Source organism: Ananas comosus, linkage group 18 (genome assembly GCF_001540865.1).
Source record: "Ananas comosus cultivar F153 linkage group 18, ASM154086v1, whole genome shotgun sequence".
NCBI lineage: Eukaryota > Viridiplantae > Streptophyta > Magnoliopsida > Poales > Bromeliaceae > Ananas > Ananas comosus.
In genome coordinates, this window is record NC_033638.1 from 5,848,315 (window position 1) to 5,871,516 (window position 23,202).

The 23,202-nt window shown below is 35.8% G+C and overlaps 1 protein-coding gene across 2 annotated transcripts; it reads right to left on the bottom strand.

Annotated features, from left to right (window-relative positions):
- LOC109724427 (ankyrin repeat-containing protein P16F5.05c-like) lies at positions 7,294-18,787 on the bottom strand. 2 transcript variants are annotated; one of them, XM_020253246.1, is made up of 7 exons: positions 18,564-18,787; positions 16,322-16,409; positions 8,320-8,384; positions 7,967-8,035; positions 7,836-7,885; positions 7,608-7,726; positions 7,294-7,532 (listed from the first exon to the last, which is right to left on the bottom strand). In XM_020253246.1, the coding sequence occupies exons 1-6, from the start codon at positions 18,642-18,644 to the stop codon at positions 7,624-7,626; spliced, it is 456 nt and encodes a 151-aa protein (XP_020108835.1). In that variant the 5' UTR covers positions 18,645-18,787; the 3' UTR covers positions 7,294-7,532; positions 7,608-7,623. The 2 variants fall into 2 exon arrangements, with proteins under 2 accessions (XP_020108835.1, XP_020108833.1); XM_020253244.1 differs by having other exon boundaries at positions 7,294-7,726; positions 18,564-18,786.

The window sequence follows — 23,202 nt, forward strand, 5'->3', positions numbered from 1 at the left end:
TTTGATTCGACTAATCAACCTAATAAGATTTGATGACTTTTCGGGCATAAAATTTAAGCTAATTGCTTATTTTAATAAATTTATAATTACATAAATTGTATAAAATATAGTAATTAAATCTGTAAAAATAAAATGCCGTATTTAAAATTTAAAATTGAAGAGTCATTAATTGGCTCAAATTAAATAAATTAAAAAGTTTGGTAGTAAAAGATACACCTAAAATATCTAAACTAAATTAGAAAGTTTCTCCTTACAACTTTTCCTGATTATCTTTCTACGTAAAATTTTGCATCAATTTAAATGAAAATACTTTACTAGTATTTCAAATAAGCCCAACAATTTAAGATGATCACGGATATGAACTATTTTATTATTAGATTGGGATTATTTTACTTATTAGATTAGAAAAGATATTTTATTTGATATACCACTAAATTATAAATATATTTTGACTTATTTTATTTTTATTTATATTTTATTTTTATTATATACGCCCAAAAATAAAGTCTCTTCTCTTTATTGTGAAGGGTCAATTTCATTAATAAACAAGTGTTGTTTTTATAATTTCTAGTTTAAACTAAGTTAAAAGAATATATCACTCTTTTTTGGCGATAGAGACGTTAAATTTATTTATTGGTACAAAAACTATATTTATAAGCGAAAGATCGATCCTAACAATTTTCAAGTTACTAATATATGTAATCTTAAATGAAAAAAAGATTTTGCTAAACTAAGCAATCAAAATTACTATTTATAGGGCATTTATTCGATTTATATAATTACATTTCATTGAATATAACAATAATAATAATGGTTATTTGACATTTATGAAGCAATACACCCAAACTCACCTATAATCAAAAAGTTTTGGACCCATTTGATACAAATGGAATTCCAGAGAGAATAACAAGAATATTCCATACACATGAAAAAAAATTAAATAATTAATTAATTAAAAATAAATCAGATTTAAAAATAAGACCCATCAAATTAATAATTGTTTAAATTTAAATAACAGTTTCAAAATTGGATTTATATTTTAAGTTTGATTTGTAAATTTAAATCTAAATTCAAACTATAATTTACGTTTTAGAATCAATCCAATTTCAAAATTTTAGGTATATATTAAAAAAAAAAAGTGTATATTATTGAACACATAAAAAATATCTACGGTATAATTACTATATTGGAAACAGAAACATACATAGATACGAATTAGAAAATAAATTAATTGAAAATAGATGCATGCCATCAATAACTATTTAAATTCAAAATACATATTCAAAAATATGACATGCATCGCACGTACACTATAACTGTTTATAAAAATTTGGTTAGGCTCGCATAGTTCTCCGTAGAGGTGTAAAACAAGCCGGGCCGCCTGTGGGCCGCCCGGCACAGCTACTATACCATGCTAGGCCTCTTTCCCTGTCACGCCCCGAATTTTTCGTTTTTCCGGGCACGCCGACAAATCCGCCGTATACAAAGAAATTTTTTCTGTATACGAAGCGATAGCTGTACCTGCACCTGTAATCATACAAAACTTCAACTAGTAGTATAGAATTGCTAACAGAACTGTAAACATATATAAATAAACATCAGATTCACTGTACATACATAGTCTCCATAATACAGACATCACTCGCTTCAGCGATAATCTAATATCAGTATGTATAAGAACCGAAAAAAACAAAACTACCTGAAGAGAGGTACTCCTCTGGAACTGCAACTTGGGAAAGGTTTTACCTCGCAACTCCCTTTCCACGATCCGGCTCATCGCCAGCAGCAGCCGCAGAAGAAGGCTCTACAAAAAGAGGTTAACAACTGGGTGTGAGAACTACTGCAAAAAGAAATAATCCTCAGTGGGTACTGCTACCGACCTCAACGGCTCACCTACTAAGTTTACAGAAAGAATGCTCAAGGATAGTAAAGGAAGCTGAAAAAACTCTACAGTTATATGCCACTATACTATCGCTAGCCAACACTAACTATCTGTAGATATAAAAAAAATGCAATCTCTGATCCAATCTCACTAAGGACTGTGAACGCACCCGTCCCGCCTGTCGAAGCTACACCAACAACCACCACGCTGGGTCGTCAGTGGAGAGCGAATCCAACCAGGACACAACGACAACAATGCAAATGCACAAAGCCCGACTCTGGAGTGGCACTCGTGGGCGCTACCCAACCGAGTATGCGAGCATGTTTCTGCCGAGCTCAATCAAGCTCTCACAGGCTATAGTCAAAGCAGAAGGGTCTAACTGGTCCAACAACCATAACTCACATGCCCTCGGCACAATTTGATGCAAAAACAGCAAACTGGGTCCACCGTCAACGACAACGGCACCCGACAGTCTGGAACAGTTTATACACTACTGTAAAAATAAACTCGGCATCCCAGCACGAGCGTAAATTCACTCTACACTATTCTGGATATCCACCACCTACCAACTGCGGCAATACAACAAACTACAGCTCCTAAAACTAAATCTGGTAGTTTTCAGAAAATGACAGTGTAGAACCTATAGTTTTCTCCTAAGTCAATTTAAGTTCAACATGTATAATTTATTTAAACCAATAACTATGCTCCAAATTCATATTTCAAAGAACATGCAAATCCACGAATTCGAGCTATTAAACATGATACACAAAACCCAATAATACATGCTGTCAACTGAGGCTTAGAAGGAAATTCAAAAATTTCGGTAACTTCAACCTACCTCGAAAAGCTAATCCAACGACTGCGAGAAGTCGAAAGGAGAGGAAAACACGCGCTCGCCCGGCCTCTCCCAACGGCACAATCGCGACGTCCACACGCTAAAAATACACGTGCGCTCGCTCGTAAGAACGAAACCAAATGTTCTTCCCTGTTAATTAATTTGTGCTCAAAACTTAGCAATAAAAAAACAACAAAAAGAAAGGATAGGATGGGGGAATAGCACGTGGACTCCACCGCCTAAATAAAGCAAAATTGCAAACAAATCCCTCTATAACCAAGTATTCAACTATAGTCCTCTATAATATAAATCTTGAGTTTCAAAATCCGTTTTTACGTCTATTTTGCGCAAAACGTCTCCAACTCAATCAAGTATAAACTTATACTGTAACCTTGCCAATTTGCTAAGGTTCAGTATATCACATTCCCGGGGCCCGACGACCCGACATGGCACAGCCCGAAAAACGACCTGGACCGTGCTAGGCCGAGGAGAAGCCTGTGGCCCGACATGGCCCAACCCACTTGGGTCGTACAAGCCGAGTCAGCACGGCCCGAAAGCCCAGGTCCAAGGCAAGTTGGCAACTGGGGTCTGATCTCCCGAGAAAAAAGGCTTGGCCCTCCTTCCCAGGAGATCTCTTCCCAAGATCTACCTTGCAAACCTTGGGAGGACTGGTTTTAGTCCAATGGACCAAAACAATTTTGGTCTCTTAGACTAAAAATTCATCTCAATTTTTTTGTCAAAAAATAATACATATATATGTAATAAATTTAAGGCCAATTTGCATAAAAAATTCACTAGTTTTGCGCTTTTGCAAAAGTGAGCCACTTTTTTCGATTTTGCAGATTCGATCCAAATTTTCAGCAAACTGACCAAAATACCCTTATTACTTTTTCTCTCTCCTCTTTCTCTCTTCTCTTTTTTTCTCTAATTCATTTTTTTTTCTCTCGCCGAAGAGGCAGCGGAGGCAGAGGCAAAAGCGGAAACGGCCCGCCTTGCCTCTCACCCTTATGCTCTCGCCCTCGCCCTCGCCCTCGCCCTCGCCCGCGGACCCCCCACCATCCTCTCCTCCGACCCCGCCTCTCTCGCCCTTCCCCTCCCTTCTCGTCCTCTCCCTCTCCCTCCTCCTCTGCCGCCTCCGACGATGACGCATCTTCGCCACGCTGATACCGTAAAGGTCGCTGCGGCGCTGCAGTCTCGGAGCGGGGGATCCTTAGCGGCGTCGTCACCGACGTCGTGTCCGTTGGCAAAGAGGAGTGACAAAAAAAAATTATAGAAGAAGCAAGAAAAAAAAATAAAGATAGAAAATTATAGAAAAAGAAAAATTAAGATGAAATTATACCGTTAAAATAAAATTGCACTGTTTTAAAAGAACGTTCCACTATTATGGATATAAGTTGCACTACTTACGATGTAAACTGCAGCTTTAAGATAAAAATTACACTCTTTGGAAGATATTTACGTTGTTTCTTCTCTTATTGCACTCTTTCAGATTTAAACTGTATCCATTAAGATGAAAGTTACACTCTTTAAACGAAAGTTGCACTCTTTGAGAGATATTTACACTGTTGTTTCTCTTCTTGCACCATTTGAGATGTAAACTACATCCCTTTAAAAGATATTTCTACTGTTTATTCTCTTATTACACTGTTTCTCCTCTTGTTGCACTATTTCTCCTCTTGTTGTACTATTTCTTCCCTTATTACACTGTTTCTCCTCTTAAACTGTACCATTTAAGAGAAAAAACAGTGCAACAAGAATAGAAACAGTGTAAATATCTCTTAAAGGGAGGCAGTTTACATCTCAAATGGTGCAAGAAGAGAAAAAATAATGTAAATATCTCTCAAAGAGTGCAACTTTCGTTTAAAGAGTGTAACTTTCATTTTAATGGATGCAGTTTACAACTGAAAGAGTGCAATAAGAGGAGAAACAGTATAAATATCTCCCAAAGAGTGCAATTTTCGTTTAAAGAGTGTAATTTTTATCTTAAAGCTACAGTCAACTTATATTCATAATAGTGCAACGTTTTTTTAAAACAGTGCAATTTTATTTTAACGGTGCAATTTCATCTTCATCTTTCTTGTTCTATGATTTTTTATCTTTATTTTTTTTTCTTGTTTCTTCTATAATTTTTTTTTATCACTCCTCTAGGGAGAGGGAGAGGACGAGAAGGGCGGGGAAGGGCGAGAGAGGCGTCGTCATCGGAGACGGTGGAGGAGAGTCGGAAAGGAAAAAAATAAAAGAGTCGCGGCTCGGCCTCGGCGGGGTCGAGGCGAGAAAGGTAGGGAGTGCGCGGGCGAGGGAAAGGGCGAGGGCGAGAGCATGAGGCTGAGAGGCGAGGCGGGCCGTTTCCGCCTCCGCCTCTGCCTCCGCTGCTTTCTTCGGCGAGAGAAAAAAAAATAAACGAGAGAAAAGAAGAGGAAAGAGAAAGAGGAGAGAGAAAAAGTAATAAGAATATCTTAATCAGTTTGCTGAAAATTCGGACCGAATCTGCAAAATCAAAAAGGCGGTCCAGTTTTGCAAAAGCTCAAAAATTATGGATTTTTTATGCAAATTGGCCGAAATTTAAATATTTGTTATTTTATAATTATTTTTATAAATTTTAAAGTTTTTAATTAAAATAGTAATTTAAATACACTCTGTTTCGCTCAGGGTTAAAGGGGGATAAAAGGGTTATCCCTTTTGTCTCGGGGATAACCCTTTTCGGGTGGGGTTAACAAACCCCACCCGTCATGAAATTGGGGTGGGATTAACTAATCCCATCATAATTTAATTTTTTAATTTAAATTTAAAATTTTAATTTTAATTTTTTAATTTAAATTCATATTTTAATTTTTTTAATTTTAAAAATTTGTAAGCTTAAAATTGATATTTATAATTTTAAATTTTAAATTATTATTTTTAATTTTTTAAATTTAAAATTTGATATTTGATATTTTTAAATTTAAATTTAATCTTAAATCAAAATTTAGAAATTTTAATTTTTGAATTTGAGATTTAAAATTTTAATTTTTTAAAAATTTATTTTAATTTGATTTTTAATTTTTAAAGTTATATATTTAAATTTAAAATTTAATTATAAAATTTAAAATTTTAATTTTAAATATAATGAGCAATATCATTATTTTCTATTTATAATGACTCATTATTCTTTTTATTCCATCTTATCTATCCAATCGTTATTTTTCTTATTTTCGAGAACAACCTAATTTTCATCCAAACGTAAAATTTGTCTATTCCAGATTTAACCCTGAACTTATACCTATTCCTGAAATAACTAGTTCTTATTTAACCCCAAACCAAACGAAGCCTTAGATTTTATATATTTTAAAAAAAATTAAAAAATATACTTTTCCGACCCGGAGCACGTCTCGGCCCGGCACGGCCCTTGCCTTTCGGGCCAAGGGGCCGTGTTGGGCCGGAGGCTAGGGAGCTCAGCTCCGGCACAGCCCAGCCCGGCCCGGATTTGATGTCGGGCTGGACCGGGCAAGTCCCTAGCACGTTTCGGCCCGGATAATGTGGGCCGTGCCGGACCGGCATAGCCTACATTATAGTTCTCCAATAACAGTTGTCACCATAATATTGTAATATGTAAAAATTATAAGCATTTTAAAATTTTTTGGACCTTTTAAAGTACATAATAAATACTTTTAGTCACCCCATTATCTTACCATGCATTACTGGATTAGAATGCTATTAAGACTAGTTTGTTCCGCCAAAGATAAAGTTCAAAGTTAAATAGACTTTCGAATGAATAGAGTTTATCTGAAAATTACTTCTTCTTTTTTTTTCTGCTTTTTACTTTTATAGCCATGGAACAAAAATTCTCCCACTTCTAATTATTTGGCAGAAAGTTAATAATGTAAAAACTAGAAGCATGGTAAATGAATTAATAGTTTATTACGCTCTTCCTCACTTTTTCCGTAATCGATTTCGATCAGGAATAGCACGAATTCAATTACACTATTTTAAAAAGTTTAAATTTCTACCGAAGGTGAAGTTACGATAAACAATATAACATAAGTGGACATCTACGTCCGAAATCATTTCATCCTTTTCCACTTTCCGTGAAACAAGCACACCCCTAACAACAGCAAGTACAGTACCAAAGATTTAGTCTCCCAACAAAAAAGCATCCTAGTAGATGACCATGATCATAAAGCATAACTCGAAATATTTGAAGATTCAAAATCAACTTAAAATTTACTTTTTAGTTCACCATAAAATTAATATTTTCCAACACAAAATCAAACTAATTTCTTCTCCACTTCAGGGGGAAAAATAAGATATATTTGGCCATTGAAACTGTTAATTTTGAAACGATGTGATCACCGCACATCGATGATACGAAAGGCTAAGAAAATTAGTTTCATAGAGACATGAGATAAGTTAAAAATGCAAAAATGCAATCAGCTTCGCATGCACCATCTTAAAAGGAGTCTAAAGTATGAAATTATTATATTATTTCATGTGTTTATATGCCTACAAATATGAAATCATTATATCCATACAAGCATATTTGTTCTCACAAGTTTTCAAGTTAACTAGCTGTTGCACCATAGAATACTTTTAAAAAAAATAAAAATAAAAATAAAAATAAAAATATATAGCAACTTTTCCAAAACTGTTCTGGTGTGTTCAAATATAACTTTACTGGATACAAACCACTCCATCTTTATCAGTATAAGAGGAACTTCCAAGGAGATTCAAGAACCCAGGGGAATGAAAGATGATACATCTAAAATCTCAGAGGGCTCCGTTAACCGTTATACGATAAACCCATAAATACATTCATGGCGTATTTTTAATCGATGATACCTGTTGACAGATTCGAATTGTTTCATCTTACTGAGGTCGCGGTGAATTAGATTCGAATTGTTTCATTTAACTTACTGAGGCTGAGGTAAATTCACAAGCTTGCAAGTTCGACTTGGGCTACTGCTGCATTTATGGCATCCACCACCTCCATCTTTCCTCTGCTCACCACTTCATCCATCGGCGTTCTTTCATGGCTAGAAATAGAAACATAACCAAAATTAGAAAGCACGAGAAGAACTGTATATTGGACAAAGGGGAAACTCAGTTAACATTCTCGATGATTTCAGTGAATGAGAGGAGAACCTGTTAAGCTGACTAACGCTAGCTCCGGCACTTATTAAGGCCTTGATCACCTGAATTGATGATTTTAGTTCAGAAAATGAAGAAGAGGATGCTTCAAGAAGTCATACGCACCTATAAAGCATCTGTCTTACCTCTACATGGCCATTAAGGCAAGCCCAGTGAAGTGGAGTATTCTTTTCCAGGTTCGCAGCATTAACATCCTGAAAGATGGAAATGTAGCCACCAAATTAAGCCAAGGTCGCCATACAGGTTCGAAAATTGTAATGGTCATCAAATGTTGTTAGACAAACAAGTGCTTACCATTAACGCACAAAACAAACATTAAAAGCGTATGCACTTCGATGAAATTTTCTATGATCAATAGTGTAGTTCATATTCAACACCGTTAATATCAGGCTCCTCAGTAGGAGAAATGTTCTACTTCTTTTAACCTGCTTATTTTATTGTGCTTCCTCGTAAACATTCTAAACATTTGTATGCTTACAGCTCCATTTTGTATTAGATATTCCACGACAGCGAGATGTCCGTTAGCAGCGGCCATATGAAGAGCTGATAAAAAAGAAAAGAGAACAGATTAAAATTCAAATATATTTACTTTAATCACCTAAATGAACCAAACATACACTTTATACAGGGAATACTTAACATCCTTCTTAGGAGTATAAAAAAACCACAAGAAATATGTTCCACATGACATGCTGATGCTGTTGAAGTAGTAATTGTCACTATGATCACAACAACAAGTATGAACATGGTGTAGCTCATAAAATTAAAGGAAATGATCGCTTTTAGACCAGCAGGATACTACAAATAGTGTACAACAAATACCGCTGCAAGGCCTCAACAAACTGACTATAACAATAAGACCCTAATTTTAGATATTCATTCACCGATTGGACTCCTGACTATGACAAAAAGTTAAACAAGTAAAATTCTGAACATGGTAGCATTGCCTTTTCAAAAGTTACTCGCCTTCTAGCACAAGACTTGAATTTAAGATACCTCACAAATTCAACATTTTAGTTATGAAAACAACATGCTAAGAAACAACAATAATGAAAATGATGTAATCCACAAAATTTCAGAAATGAAACTGAACTCATAAATCTGATAAACTTGATTGACTAAGTGATATTATTTGAGCGAACTCTCAAAGTTCTGTTCAGAAATTAATATACACTAAAACCTGTTTGGTTGGCAGGATAAAGTGGGTTTAGACCATTTTATCCTGCTAAACCACCCAAACACTGTCTAAATTAAGGGTGATATTTAATCCCGCTCTTAACGGGATATCCAAGGATAACCCGTTAAGAGCTATCCGCCGGGACCAGTGGAATAGGGCATTTCGCTGGTTTATCCCAAGGGCAAGGGCTGGAAAAGGGGGCATGCTCCTCCGTCTTCTTCTTCGTTAATGCTCTTCACCTACTTCTCTCATCGCTCATTACTCCGCCGCTCCTCGTGTTGGACGATCAAAATCCTTCGCTCTATGCCTCTCTTATCATTTCGCAGTGGGCTTAATCAATGAGCGAGATCTCGTATCAGATCTGCGTTCATCAGTAACTCCTCTTTCCTCTTACTTTCTTCTTCCATCCTCCTCTCGCAGTCTCTGAGGAAGATCCCAGTCGAGATCTGTTTTCACTGTTAACCCCTCTCTCCAACTCTCGGATTTGACTGGTATAAATGAGTACTTCCTTCTCTCAAACCGTTTTGTGGGCCTTTGAGGCAAGAAATCAAGATGCGTCCTTCTCGCCAACTGCACTGTGTTGTCAAGTCGCCCATTTAGTGCGACCACCAGCCTTGCAGGTAGAAGGCATGGACTATTTGTGCCCCCTTTCGTCTATAAAATTGAGTGGGATTCGAAGGTACTGGTTCTTTTTTGCATCTTGCTTGAAACCTGATCTTTGCTACTATTCTGTCGGATCTAGACTGTATCTGTATTGGTGTAGAAGTGTTCACTGTTGATAATTTATGCCTTCTATTTATCTCGTCGAGGTGAGGTTTTATGAATTTTACCCCAATTTTCTAGTCTATTGTAGATCTGTCTTTCACTTTTGCTCACATGCTACTAATTCAATTTTTTTTTTCAATTTAAAGGTATTTTACAAACCTACAATTTCTGCAGTTTGTATGGTTGTCTTAAAAAATTAATTTGAAACACAGTATTTTTGCATCCTTATTTATGTTTGAGTTTTTATATCCCTATTGCCATATTTTATGACAGCACCCTGTATTGCTGATCATATCTTATGACAACATCATACTGTTTTTATATTTTGGTATACAACCTTGTACTTTCTTCATTTGATACAATTGAATTTTTGTTTAAACTTTTCTCAAGTAAACACATTAACTATCGAATTAACTAGTTAAGTCTATTTCTACAGTTCAGTTGTAATATGAACCTTTTCTAAAATGTGTTTGGAATTGTTTACAAACTTATTTGCATATTAGTTGACTTGAAACTGATGCAAGCATTTTTATTTCATACAACCTGAAGCCACCTGATATATCTATTACTATATAATCCATCGACAAACACATGTATGGCAAAAATTCTAATTTTACTATCGGTTTGAAGAAAATTTGAAGCTAAAATAACTTCCAGCTGAACATAACTCAGCGTAAGAATGCGAAGAGGTCATATGATGAATTGAAAGCGGCTAACTATATCCTGATCTGATCCAGTTCAATTTGAGGCATAGTTTTAAAAATATAATGGCAATGATGTAGGGAAAGGCGATATATATATTCAAGGCATGGGTGGCATGGTTTTTTTTAAACTATTGCATCCGTCATGAAATCATATGTAACCTTCTCCCCTGAGCATTTTGACAAAATAACATATCACTCAAATATTGTGCTAAACCAGTATTATATATTTGTAGTATTACAAATATAATTTCTATGCTTGTTCATCCCATATGGCCCCTCTTAAAAAGCCGTTGCATCCTGTTTTGAAAAACAAAGGCTTTGATTCTTCCTTTGCTGATAGCCAAAGTTTAGATTGTGCTGTGCAAGAACCATCAAAAAGCCGAGTAAGATCCTCGAACTGGACAGAAAAAATGAACTCTATAATGTTGAATTTAATGACTGAGGAGCATGCTCTTGGAAATTTTGTTAATGGGAGCTTTACCCCATTAACATGGACTAGAATGGTTCAAGACTTCAATGAGAGGACACAATTGAGCTTTAAAAAAGTCCATTTGCAAAATCGGTTGAAAGTTTTGAAGCGTCAATATTTGATATATCAAACTCTGGCAAACAAACGTGGATGGAGGTGGGACTATACCGAAAACATTCCCACTGTCGATGACCCTGCTGATTGGAATGCTAGCATAGCAGTAAGTTTTTTCTTCATTACTAATTTTTATAAAGCAAATTTACTCTATTTTTAAGTAGAGTTTATAAACTTATCATCAATGATTTTCAATTTTATAGGAAAATCCAGCATATGCTAAGTGTCGAGACAAGCCTTTGCTTGCATATCAATCTATTGAGTTTTTTTCGAAAAAGGCAACTGCAACAGAAAAGCATGGGTTTACTTGAATGGATGTTGAGGACGTTCGTAACACCTCTTCATCATCTCCGGTTGCGCTCAACATGGAGAATCTAGCACAGAATTTAGACGATGGTAATGATGCAAATTCAACGTCTCCAACACCAACTCCAATGAAAGTAAGTAGCCAGTATACTGGTAGCGCCTCTAGCCACACTTCATCAATGAAAAGGCTTCGAGTATCACCACCGATCCCTACACTATATTCAACCCGTAGACGAAAGGATGATGGTCGAACGGAAGCAATTTATGAGCTTGTTGAATTGGGAAAGAAAAGAACGGAAATAGCACAAACTATAATGCAACGTGAGTTACAAGCAAGACCCAAAATTCATTCTATAGAGAAGTGTATGGAAAGGTTAAGCAATGTCGCTCAATTGTCTCCCGATGGTGTACTTGCTGTTTGTGAAGCTCTAAAAGATGAGTGCAATAGGCCAATTTTCATGGCATTGAATGGCGATCTTTTGTTTATGTGGATGATCGTCAAATTGCCATGCATCAGATTTTCACTAGTCTACGGCCTATTGCACCATCTTTCCCACCTACTGCACCCTTCTTTCCAACAGCAGCATCATTCTTTGCTCCTGGACCATCATCTTTTCCGGCAACAGCTACGGCTTTCCCTCCATCTTTCCTAGGTCGTACAACCACGTTTCCTCCGGCAGCTCCTCCCAAACCTTCTGATATACCTTCCTTTCCTCCGAAAGGACCTTTCCCTCCAAATTAAGCTCACAAAAATATTGCTGAAGTATCGCACTTTTTGGTGGTCTCACGCTTAGTACTTATGCTTTACTTCTCATTCACTGCTTGTTTAGCTCTCATGTATAGCTATGTTAGTTTGTTTAGTTCATGTATTATCTTTACTCTGTTCATGTATACTATGTTAGATTGTTTACTTCATGGTTGGGTTTGTTTGATCAGATTGTATAGTTCATGTATAACTAATTTGTTTACTTCATCTACACCTATGTATAGCTATCTTTGGTTTTCTTGTTCACTGCTTGTTCATTGCTTGTTTACTTCTCATGTATAGCTATGTTAGTTTGTTTAGTTCATTTATACCTATCTTTACTCTGTTCATGTATACTATGTTAGCTTGTTTACTTCATGGTTGGGTTTGTTTGATCAGATTCTATAGTTCATGACTTCATGTATAACTAATTTGTTTACTTCATCTACACCTATGTATAGCTATCCTTGGTTTGCTTGTTCACTGCTTGTTTACTTCAATGTATAATTTTCCTCCTCTCTTCTCAGCTTTCAATTTACATGTTGGTCTGTTCGGCAATGATGTGTAATAAAGTAGCAAGTAAGAATGGTTTGGGGGGCAATACTAAGATATTGCAGCCATCATTGATGCTTGTGGGCCTTAATACCTGAGCCAACACAATATATCATAATTCAGACTTGTAAATGCAACCTTCTCGCTTTAGTTCATGTGTGGCTGGATGTTATTTCACCCCCGCAACCTATCTCCTCTTGATCTTTTCCCCCAAGCAGCCGTAATGTGGTAACTTCAATGCTACCCGAGGTGAGTTCTTTCTTCTTCCCAAATCTAAATCTACATGTGGGTCTATTCGGCAATGAATTCGGCAATGATGATAATAGACTAGCAGGCTTGAATGGTTTGAGGGGCAATTCATAAGATATTACATCCACCATTCATGCTTGTGGGCCTTAATACCTGAGCCAACACAATATATCACCATTATCCTTGTAATTGCAACATTGTTGCTTGAACTCATGATCGGCTAGATGATATTTCACCTCTCCAACTACTCTCTGTTGTATCTCTTCTTCCAACTAGCAGTAATGTGGTTACTTGAATGCTACCGAGGTGAGTTCTTTCTTTGTCTCAGATCTAAATCTACTTGTGGATTTATTCGGCAATGAATTCAGCAATGATGATAACAGACTAGCAGGCTTGAATGATTTGGGGGGCAATTCGTAAGGTATTGCATCCACCATTCATGCCTGTGGGCCTTAATACCTGAGCCAACACAAAGTATCACCATCTATACTTTGATTCAGCTTTGATTCAGCTTTGATTCAGATATAGTCACTTGCTTTCAACTGCAGTTTAGAATTTCAGCATTGCATCCACCATTCATGCTTGTTTGGAATTTCGCCTGCAGTGTGCTAACTTGCTTACTTGAATGCTTGCAATATTGTCGCCTAAAAACTTGTCCACCTGATTCTTACCTCAGCTTTACAACTTCTTTGCCCTTTATTGTTTTCTTCCAACTTGCAATCACGTGGTTAACTGAATGCTACTCAAGGTTTTATTTATCATGTTTCAAGATTTTATTGTACCTGCAGCTTGATATAATTTTTGCCATACTTGAAGATCGTTACCTCAAATACTTGAGTAACTATGTCTTGCATTAGATTGGTATGCTTCCTCCTTTCGGCGATGATGATAGGTAGCGCTGTAGGTGTGCAAGGTAGGGGGGCATGGCTCATAACCACTGCAGCCACCTGGCATATTTTTGTACCTTACTAAGCCAATATAGATAACTCTATAGCCATAATTGTGTTATGAAAGTTTTATTTTGCTCATCTGCAACCATGGCTGGAGCAATCTTTTGTCAAGCTTTTTCTTCACCACTTGTTGCCAATCTCATGACATTCTTAGACAAAGAAGAAGACTATTGGGAAGAGGTCCATGCGTTACTTATCGACGAAGGGGACTTCACATTCCGCAACACAATTTATAAGCGCCCTTGTCGAACACGGCCGTTCACTGGCCAACAGCTAATTCATGACATTTTGAATCGACATCCTGATAAAGGATACCAACATTTTAGGATGACTACCACTATATTTATAAGGCTTTGAGATGAATTAGTTGAGAGGGGTTGTGTACAAAGCACTAGGAATTTAACTGCTGATGAGCAACTTGGTATATTTTAATTTGGTATAGGTCATGGCGTAGTCAACAGAGTTTTAGCCGAAAGATTTCAACATTCAGGAAAAACGATTAGTAGGCATTTTAATAATGTACTACGAGGTATGGGGGAACTTAGATATGAGTACATCCAATCACCGCCATCTAATATGGGTGTACATCCAAGAATAAAAGATAATCCGATTTTTCATCCATTCAATGTAACTTTATTTGTAATTTGACTATTTAATTATTAGAATAAATTTTTGTTTTTTGGTTATGAAATATTTGATGCTAACTATCGTATTTATGTAAATATTCATTTCAAAATACAGTTGGTGCACTAGATGGAACACACATTCCGGTGGTTGTACGAAATACTAAGCAACCAAGATATCGTTGCCGAAAAGGTTTTACATCTCACAACATGATGGTAGCTTGTTCTTTCGACCATCAATTTTTATTCGTATGCATCACATGGGAGGGTTCTGTAGCTAATATGAGGGTACCGCGATGGTGTTGCGAGAACGATAGTTTCACGGTACCCCAAGGTAACTAAAGTTTTTCTTTTTAATGTGTGATACAAGTTTCATTATTGTAATTCTAATAAAGCTTTATATTCGTTTAGGAAAATTTTATTTAATTGATTCAGGCTATGCGAAACACTGACCGCTTCCTCGCTCCCTATCGAGGGGAGCGATACCACTTGAGCCAGTTCGATGTAAACGCACAGGCACGAAGGCATCGAGGACCTCGAGATTTATATAATCATCGTCACGCTCAATTGAGAAATGTAGTTGAGAAAGCCTTTGGGATCCTAAAGAGACGGTTCAAGGTGCTGCGACAAGCAACACCCTTTCCTTACAAAGTACAGTGCCGCATTGCCCTTGCCTGTTGTGTGATACACAATTTTATCAAGAGGCACCAAGGGACTGATAGATACTTCAACATGCAAATGGACCAATTCCCCACAGACGACCAAAATGATGACTCGGCATCTCCTGTTGGCCTAGATAAGTCTAGGCGAGGCAGCGCCCTTCGTACTATGATCACAAACCAACTATGAAACAATAGATAGAAGGCTATATTGGATGTAATTTTTTAAAATTTGTGTGAACATGCTTTGTAATTTGCTTTATCTAGTTATTTATCTTGTCTTTACCTTGAACCTACTTTGTTCTATTGTTAAATTGCCGGTAGTTGGAGGTTTTTAACTAGTTGCATTGTTACTTGCACTCCTGAATTGCTCAAAGTCATTTTAATTTGAAAAAGTAGTTTCAGATGATTGCTTGACTTGGATAGTTGACATTTCTCAATAAAATGTCTCTTCTTCATCTTTTCTTGCCTTTGGGATTTTGTAATTAACATCTTTCTTGTATACCTTCACTTTGCTTGGTTATGTATAGATGTAATTAAGTAGCATTGTATTTCGTTATAATGTTGAACTAGATGTAATTACCAACCTTCTTGTATAATTTGACAATATTAATTTTATTTAACAAAGAATTGAAGTTATTAAATTTATTTATTTTCTCGTCAGGATCTGTTACTACCATATTTTCTAATATGCTGAAATAAAATTAACAAAAAATTTAATCCAACAATCATGTGTATAAGATGTTCTCTTGTTTGGGTAAATGTTACATTTACTTGGTTGTATAACTTACAAAATATATGTCTATGAAAGCTAGGGGCAAAATTGGCATTTGCAAAATTAATCTATCACTTTTTGTCACTATTCTCATCTATTCCAACTAACTTACCAAACACAATTTCAGTTATTCCTAGGAATAATTGTTTTAAAAGCCAAACGGTATTTTACTTTTATCCCTGACTATCCTAGAATAGCAGGCTAGCCCAGGGTTCAAAAAATTTATCCCCAAATTCGTTATCCCTGAACCAAACGGTACCTAAGGCAATAAATATGAAGTTTGATTTCTATATTATCGTGCAAAATAAATATATGAAGGGAGACAAAATTTCCAAAACAAAGTTATCAAATGAGATATAAGGTCGGCTGAATAATCCAAAATAAGATCAAACCTGTTCGTCCTTGAGAATCTCTAGAATTAAGAGAAACACCCATAGAAAACAAGCTTACAACATCCTCTATGTCGTCATACCTAGCAGCCTGTTAGAGAAAATATAAGACAAAACCATTTACATATATCATTAAAACTTGAAAGACACCCTAACAGCTAATTATGATTAATGACTGCAGAAAGTGTCTAAATCGATAACATAAATATACATTCCAGTTTGTCTACACCTTTTGTACCCTTAATAACTTGGCAAAAGGTAAATAGAACTGGATAAAATGGATTCTGTAAGAAATAACTACAGGGCAAATACAGAAATGACTTTTGTAGGTTAACAACAAGATATATAGTCTTTTTCTAGCTGTAAAATTGTAAATTTAATATTTTTATTTAGGTCATATAGCCATTCAGAAGCTTTTAGAGTTCAGAGAATTGAAGGATCCAGCTACACAACCACTGATGCAGATACAGCTTAGCACCAACCTCAAAACGTTTTGAGAAAACAAATCTTACTAGTCTTGTATAATAGAAAGTGGATAGCATTTCCTAAAGAGTTGTTCGCATTAGGTTAAGCTGCTTGAAATCGAATGGGTCGAATAATCGGATGTCTACCAAATAGAACTTTCAGTACTGATGGACCAGTAGCAAGAATAAAGTAGTCAAGAATTTACCATTAAAAACATAAAGCCTCGGAAAAATATATATAACAGAAAGGATTTATAAGCCTTGAGCCCAATGCAAATACCGTGGAATGGCTTCAGCTTTGATAGAGACATTAGATTCCTTAATGAGTAAGACCGCAGAAGAATAGAGAAAAGAAAATCCAAAATACTTATCCTGTGATACAATCCTCTTCCTCTTTACTACAGCATGGATAAGACTATAACAGTTCACTATCAGACCATAAAAGTTCACCTTCCTAATGTTGCTATAATAGTCTTGATATGGCCAAGTACTGTAGCGGCAGCACGGTGGCAGCAGATGCTGCAGCATTGTGAGTGAAGAAGAAGTGAAAGCAGACATTCATCATCAGGAGGAGGAGGAAAAGAAAGGGAAACAAATGAGCAATCAAGGCACAGAGAGAAGGAGAAGAAGCGGCCAATCCACACTCAACGAGGAGAGAAACAAGATAAAGCTGTAAACGACTTGCATTTTCTTTTACTCAAATCGCTAGCCTTCTTTTACTCGCACTGTCTATCTGCGATTCAATTAACGGAAATTTGTTTTGGAAGTTTAGGGTTTTACCCTAAGATTTCTCCTTCCTCACTACCTCTTTGTATATGAGGGCCATGTGTGACGTAATAACTAATCTTCTTCCTTCTTTTCCTCCTACTTTCTCTTGTTTTCGCCTTCCTATCACTATCATACATCCCCAAAGCATGTAAAGTTCCAACCAACCCCACACAAAATCCAAGCTATGCCACTGCCTAATGCCCTTTCAATCTTTTGTATTGCAGACCCCCTTTAGCCCCAATCACAAGGATTTAAGTGCCGTGGCACGGAGTAATACAGAAAACTTGCCGACACGGTACGGCACGGTACGTGCTGGGCTATACTGATGCGTGACGGTTACAAAAAAAATATACATGTACCGAAACATAATGGCATGAAATATTTATTTTCTTTAGCAGTAATATATTCTAATTATTTATTTTGAGTCTTTATCAAAATTTTTGAACTTTATTGAGAAACTTACTTACTAATTTACATAAAAGAGGGTTTTGAGCTGTGCCATCGGCACGGACAGTGTATCTTGTCGATATCTTATTGACACGATACGGCACGGTGGATACGGTCTGTGCCAACGGGCACTTAAATCCTCGCCCAATCAATTCTCAAAAAGTAATCGTCTTCCTTCTTTTCCTCCTATTTTCTCTTTTGGCTCGCGCTCGCCGCCACCTCTCCCCAGTAACAGCCAGCATAATCATAGCTAAGCAATTTACAGTCTTGCGGTTTGCTAATTAATTAATTTCCATGCTGCCAGCAACAAAATCTTGCACATGATGGCAGTCTTCTATAACTTGCTCATCACATGTTCTGTAAATGCAGCAGCAGGATTGAAAACCAATACTGCAGCGCAGCAGATAACCAGCCCTAAAATGCTCATCAAGTATTGATCCGGAGCAACAAATCATAGCTAAAATAATATCTGTAAGCACGAATCTCAAACTAATGCCCCGTGAAGAATAAGATATTGTGACTGTAAATAAAAAATTAAAAAATAAAAAAGAAAGAAAAAGTGGTACCTCCAGAAGGGCTTCGACTCGCTCGGGCGTGCTGGCCTCCCCTGTGGCCGGCTGCGGTGCGGCATCGGCCGCCGTGCCCATCGGAGAAGGCTTGCGTGACTGATGGTTGCTTCAGAGGAAAGAGCGAGGGCAGTCGGCTGTAGGCGGGTGAGAAAAGGCGCTGCGGTTTCGGGGTTTCGGGAGCAGCAGGCAATAATGGGTACGTTTTCTGAAAATTTTATCCGAACCTGAACCAAAAGGGGCAAATGGATATAATTTTCAATAAGTTTGAATTGACTAAATTAATTTTATATTATATAATATATTTTAATTTGAATTTATATTTTAAAAAATTTATATTTACAATATAATACGTTTTGAAATACGGTAAAAGAAAATAATTGTTTCGAATTTGAATTCAAATTTCAGATTTTTAGTCAGGTACGGATTTGAATGTGAATTTTTAAAATCCATCAGATTGGATTCAGGTTGTAATTTAGTTTTCGGGTTTATAGTCGGGTTTCAGTTTAGATTTTTGAAAATTCTGTTGGCATCCCTAGGCTCTAATTGCGAAAAAAAAGTATTAAATTTAATTGATTGGTTTTTTCATCTCTAACCAATCACATTTAGCCGCTAGAATTCATCAAATTTATCACAATTTTTTAAACAATATTTTAATTATAGTTTTTTTTTTTAAGTAGGGAAATTTAATTGATTTAGTGGTATGGGTCACATAGTGTGCGCCCTTAGTGCCCAACCTTTACCAAATTTCTAGCAATTAGATTCTCAATCGTTAAAACAAAATTAATTGCACTATTGATTGCTAATCTTGAGTAGAGCTACTATGCTATCAGAAACATAGAGGATCTACTGCTTTCGACTTTTTGGCCTTTAAATCAGTTCTTTTAATCATTTCTAACTTTTAGATTAATATTATTAACCTATGGAGACCACTCAACTCCAGGGATACTACTCAATCCTAGGGAGGACCGTAATCATCCCAACCGTATAATTCTTGATTTAAGCATTAAAAAATCGGAAGTATCAAATCCTCTATACTTCCGATAGCATAGTAGTTTTACACGCTAATCTTTATCTATCTTATTAATTTGGGTCCTATACTCTCAATATCTTTCTATGCACCCACAACCTTCTCAACCTTGTACATAATACCTACTATCTTGTAGGGAATCTGGCATTCTTAATATCAAGCCAAAATAGTTAACAGACTATTTTAATGACTAGAAAAAGTTAATGTGGAGATTGACTGGAGCTATCAGATCATAACTATAATCTATATAAATAGGGTGGATATTTTTAAAACTGATGTGGCCTTTTTTAAACAAAATTAACGTGAATTTGAATGGTTAGAATCTAAATAAAATAAAATATAAAGATTAGATAACTACCAGCAAATAAAAAGTTAAGAACAAAAGTTATAAAATGGATAAAGTTTAAAGATCAATGGTGCAATTAACCAGGAACTGGCTGATCATTTTGGAATCATCATCTGTCGTTTATAACATACTATTTGTATTGGATAAATGGCATAACTAGTTTTTGAACTTGCTAGATTTTTTTATTTTTAATTTTCAAGTATGACGTTAGAAGGCCTTTTTGTATAAAAAATTTACCAGTTTTACATTTTTATAAAATCGGTCTATATTTTTTATTTTGCAGAGTGATATCGGATTTTTGAGAAACTGATCAAAATACTCATATTCTTGCTCCCTTTCTCTCTCCCCTTCCCTGCTTAATTTCTCCTCCTATTTCTTGGCAAAAAAATTCAAAAAATGTGCAAGCAACTTGTTTGTCCTTTCTAAGATTTAAAAAGAAAAATAAATTGTCATTCATTACTTGCTCGGATAGCATTGTTTTTTGGTCAATTATGACAATAAGAAAGAAAACTTTCTGCTAATGTATCAACTTATATAAAATTAGTGTTTCAAAAAAAATAAAAAAAAATAGGTAGCAACGGTGCTAGACAGGACTTTGGAGTTTGTAACATGCCTTTTTGTATAAAATATTTACCACACTTGTGTTTTTTAAAAATCCAGTTACATTTTGATTTTACAAATCCATATCAGATTTTTTTTAAAATCAGACCAAAATGCCTTTCTTTTCTCTCTCTTTTCCCTCATTCATCTCTCTTGTCTCCTGCATCGTGATGCCCAATATCATCTTCATTCCTTTTCTCTCTTTCTTCATTCTCTATTGCCTTCCGCCTCTTTCCTTCCAACCACCACCTCCTCCTCCTCCTCCTCCTCCTCCATCGCTATCATCACGGATCCGAAATGCAGAGGCGAGGGCAATGATCTCAGAGAAATTTCTCCTGACAATAGTAGGGTGGAGGCTGAGGAGGCCAAGGCACGCCTTTATGTGAAACTCAAAGGTGAAGGGGGCGACGAGGTTGAGAACCCAAGGGCACACGGCCTCGATGGCAGCAATAGTGGCGGCGCTCATGGCTGGGAGCTAGAGCATAGGGAGGGTACTGACGATGAAAGAAGAGAAGAATGGAGGGAGCGAGCGAAAGAAGAAAAGGTTGAGAAAGGGAACATCATACCCTCCTCCTCCTTTTTCTTATTTTTTTTGACTTGTTTCTATTAAAGAGAATAAAAATATTGCACTATTTGAATATGTATTACACTACTTAATATCAAATAGTGCAACACTAAAATAATGTTACACGATTTGACAGTATGTTGCACTATTTGGTAGTGTATTGTATAATTTTTACAGTTTATTGCTCTAAACAAATAGTGCAAAATTTAGCCAAATAATATATTATTTTATATTTTTTATGGAGAAAGAACAAAAAAATTTTAAAAAAAAAAGAAAAGGGACATTGACGCCTTTTTTCTCTCCTTTCTCTTTTCTCTTCCTATCTTCTCTTCCTCCTCCAACTCCGGCCTCGAACTGCGCCGCTACCTACACCCTCACTTCTGCGATCTGTGCCACGTTCAATCACTTGCTACCGCTGTCAACAACAGGAGAAATATAGGCAAGGTAAGGGGACGAATGCAAGGCAACGTGCGAGCACCGGAAAGGAGGATACTTTGGATATAAAGATTGTTTGTAATCCATCATCCTCTTCTACATTATTTTATGTAGTTTGTCTTTTTTTAAAAAAAAAAAAGTGTTTAAATACAACACATTAAATCAATCCTTTGTTTGCACAAGTGTATGAATTCGATTAATGGTAGGTCAAAATTGTATAAAAGGTATCTGAACTATAAATTATTTTGATTCAACTACTCAACATTTCAAAATTTTAATTTTAATATCCAATCTTTCTACTTATTTAATTGAAGTGATGGATGGATCTTCGAATATAAAATTTAAGTTAATTCCTTACTGTAATGATTTATAATTACACAAATTGCATAAAGTATATTAATTGAACCGGAAAAGATAAACGACACGCTCAAATTTTAAAGTTAAAGAGTTATTAACTAGCTTGAATTAAACAAATAAAAAGGTAAGATAGTAAAATCAAAATTTCCAAAAATAGATAATTCAAATGAATGATAATTGAACTAAGTCTTATACATTTTTATCTTAAATATTAAAATAAAGGTGACCAGCTATTGTAACACAAGTATCTGTCACCTAGCGCCCATAATAGAGGCTTTTGGTCTTTTTCTCTGCCTTTTCAATTTATAAACTTTGCTCAAAACGTATTTCCTATTTCACGAAAAAAAATATGCTTGCATTCGATATATATATATATATATATATATATATATATATATCTTAAGCACAACGCTCCTTCTTAAATTTTTTTTAAAAAAAATTGTCTTAAAGTTAAGATCTAATGTAATAAATGTGATCTACAAAATCTGAAGTTCAAGGCATAAAGGCTTATAAGTTTCAAAATTTTCTCTAGATATCAAGTTGTCTTTTAAAGATCAACATTATAGAAAAAGGAATTGTTTATTTTATAAGAAGTATAAAAGTTTATAAATATTTATATATTATTTTTGAATATTGTAAAATACATATCATAAACGTAGATTTTAATTTTAGGGCCTAAATGATATGTATTCACCATGTAGTTTATGAGTTATATAGTATAGGGTACACCAAGTATGAGTAGGACTTGTGTGCTATTAGGAGAACGAAGGTCTCTCAGCTTCTAAGCATTTTTTAATGATGGGACTTTCGAATCGACGGTCGGCTCCGTAAAACTTGATCTAATATATTTGAAGTATTTAGAAAATAATTTTTGCAAATTTTTAATATTTATTTACCTAGTGATCTATCACGCCCTAGATTACACGTTTCCCGGGCACGCCGATAAATCCGCCGTATACAAAGAAATTTTTCCTATATACGAAGCGATAGTTGTACCTGTAAAACATACAATACTACAAACAGTAGTATAGAGCTGCTAGAATAACCAGTAACAAAAACAAACCGAATTCCATATACATACACCAAAACCTAGATACAAAATTACTCGCACTGGCGAGTCAAACGTCTGTATGTACATGAACTCCAACCAAGCAACTACCTGCTGTAGAGGCACCTCTAGCTCAGCTCGTCTGGTAGAGCTCTAACTCGCGACGCCCTTGCCTCGATCCTGATCAGCAACAGCAGCAGCCGAAGACGATGGCTCTGCAAAAACGGGATAACAACAGGGCGTGAGAATTACTGTAAA

What these genes read in the sequence shown, in the direction of transcription:
- LOC109724427 (XM_020253246.1), bottom strand. Translation starts at nt 18,644, where the DNA reads ATGGGCACGGCGGCCGATGCCGCACCGCAGCCGGCCACAGGGGAGGCC. An exon ending in GAGTCGAAGCCCTTCTGGAG is followed by an intron (nt 16,410 to 18,563) that starts GTACCACTTTTT and finishes TTTCTCTAACAG; the next exon opens with GCTGCTAGGTATGACGACAT. An exon ending in AGATTCTCAAGGACGAACAG is followed by an intron (nt 8,385 to 16,321) that starts GTTTGATCTTAT and finishes CTTTTTTATCAG; the next exon opens with CTCTTCATATGGCCGCTGCT.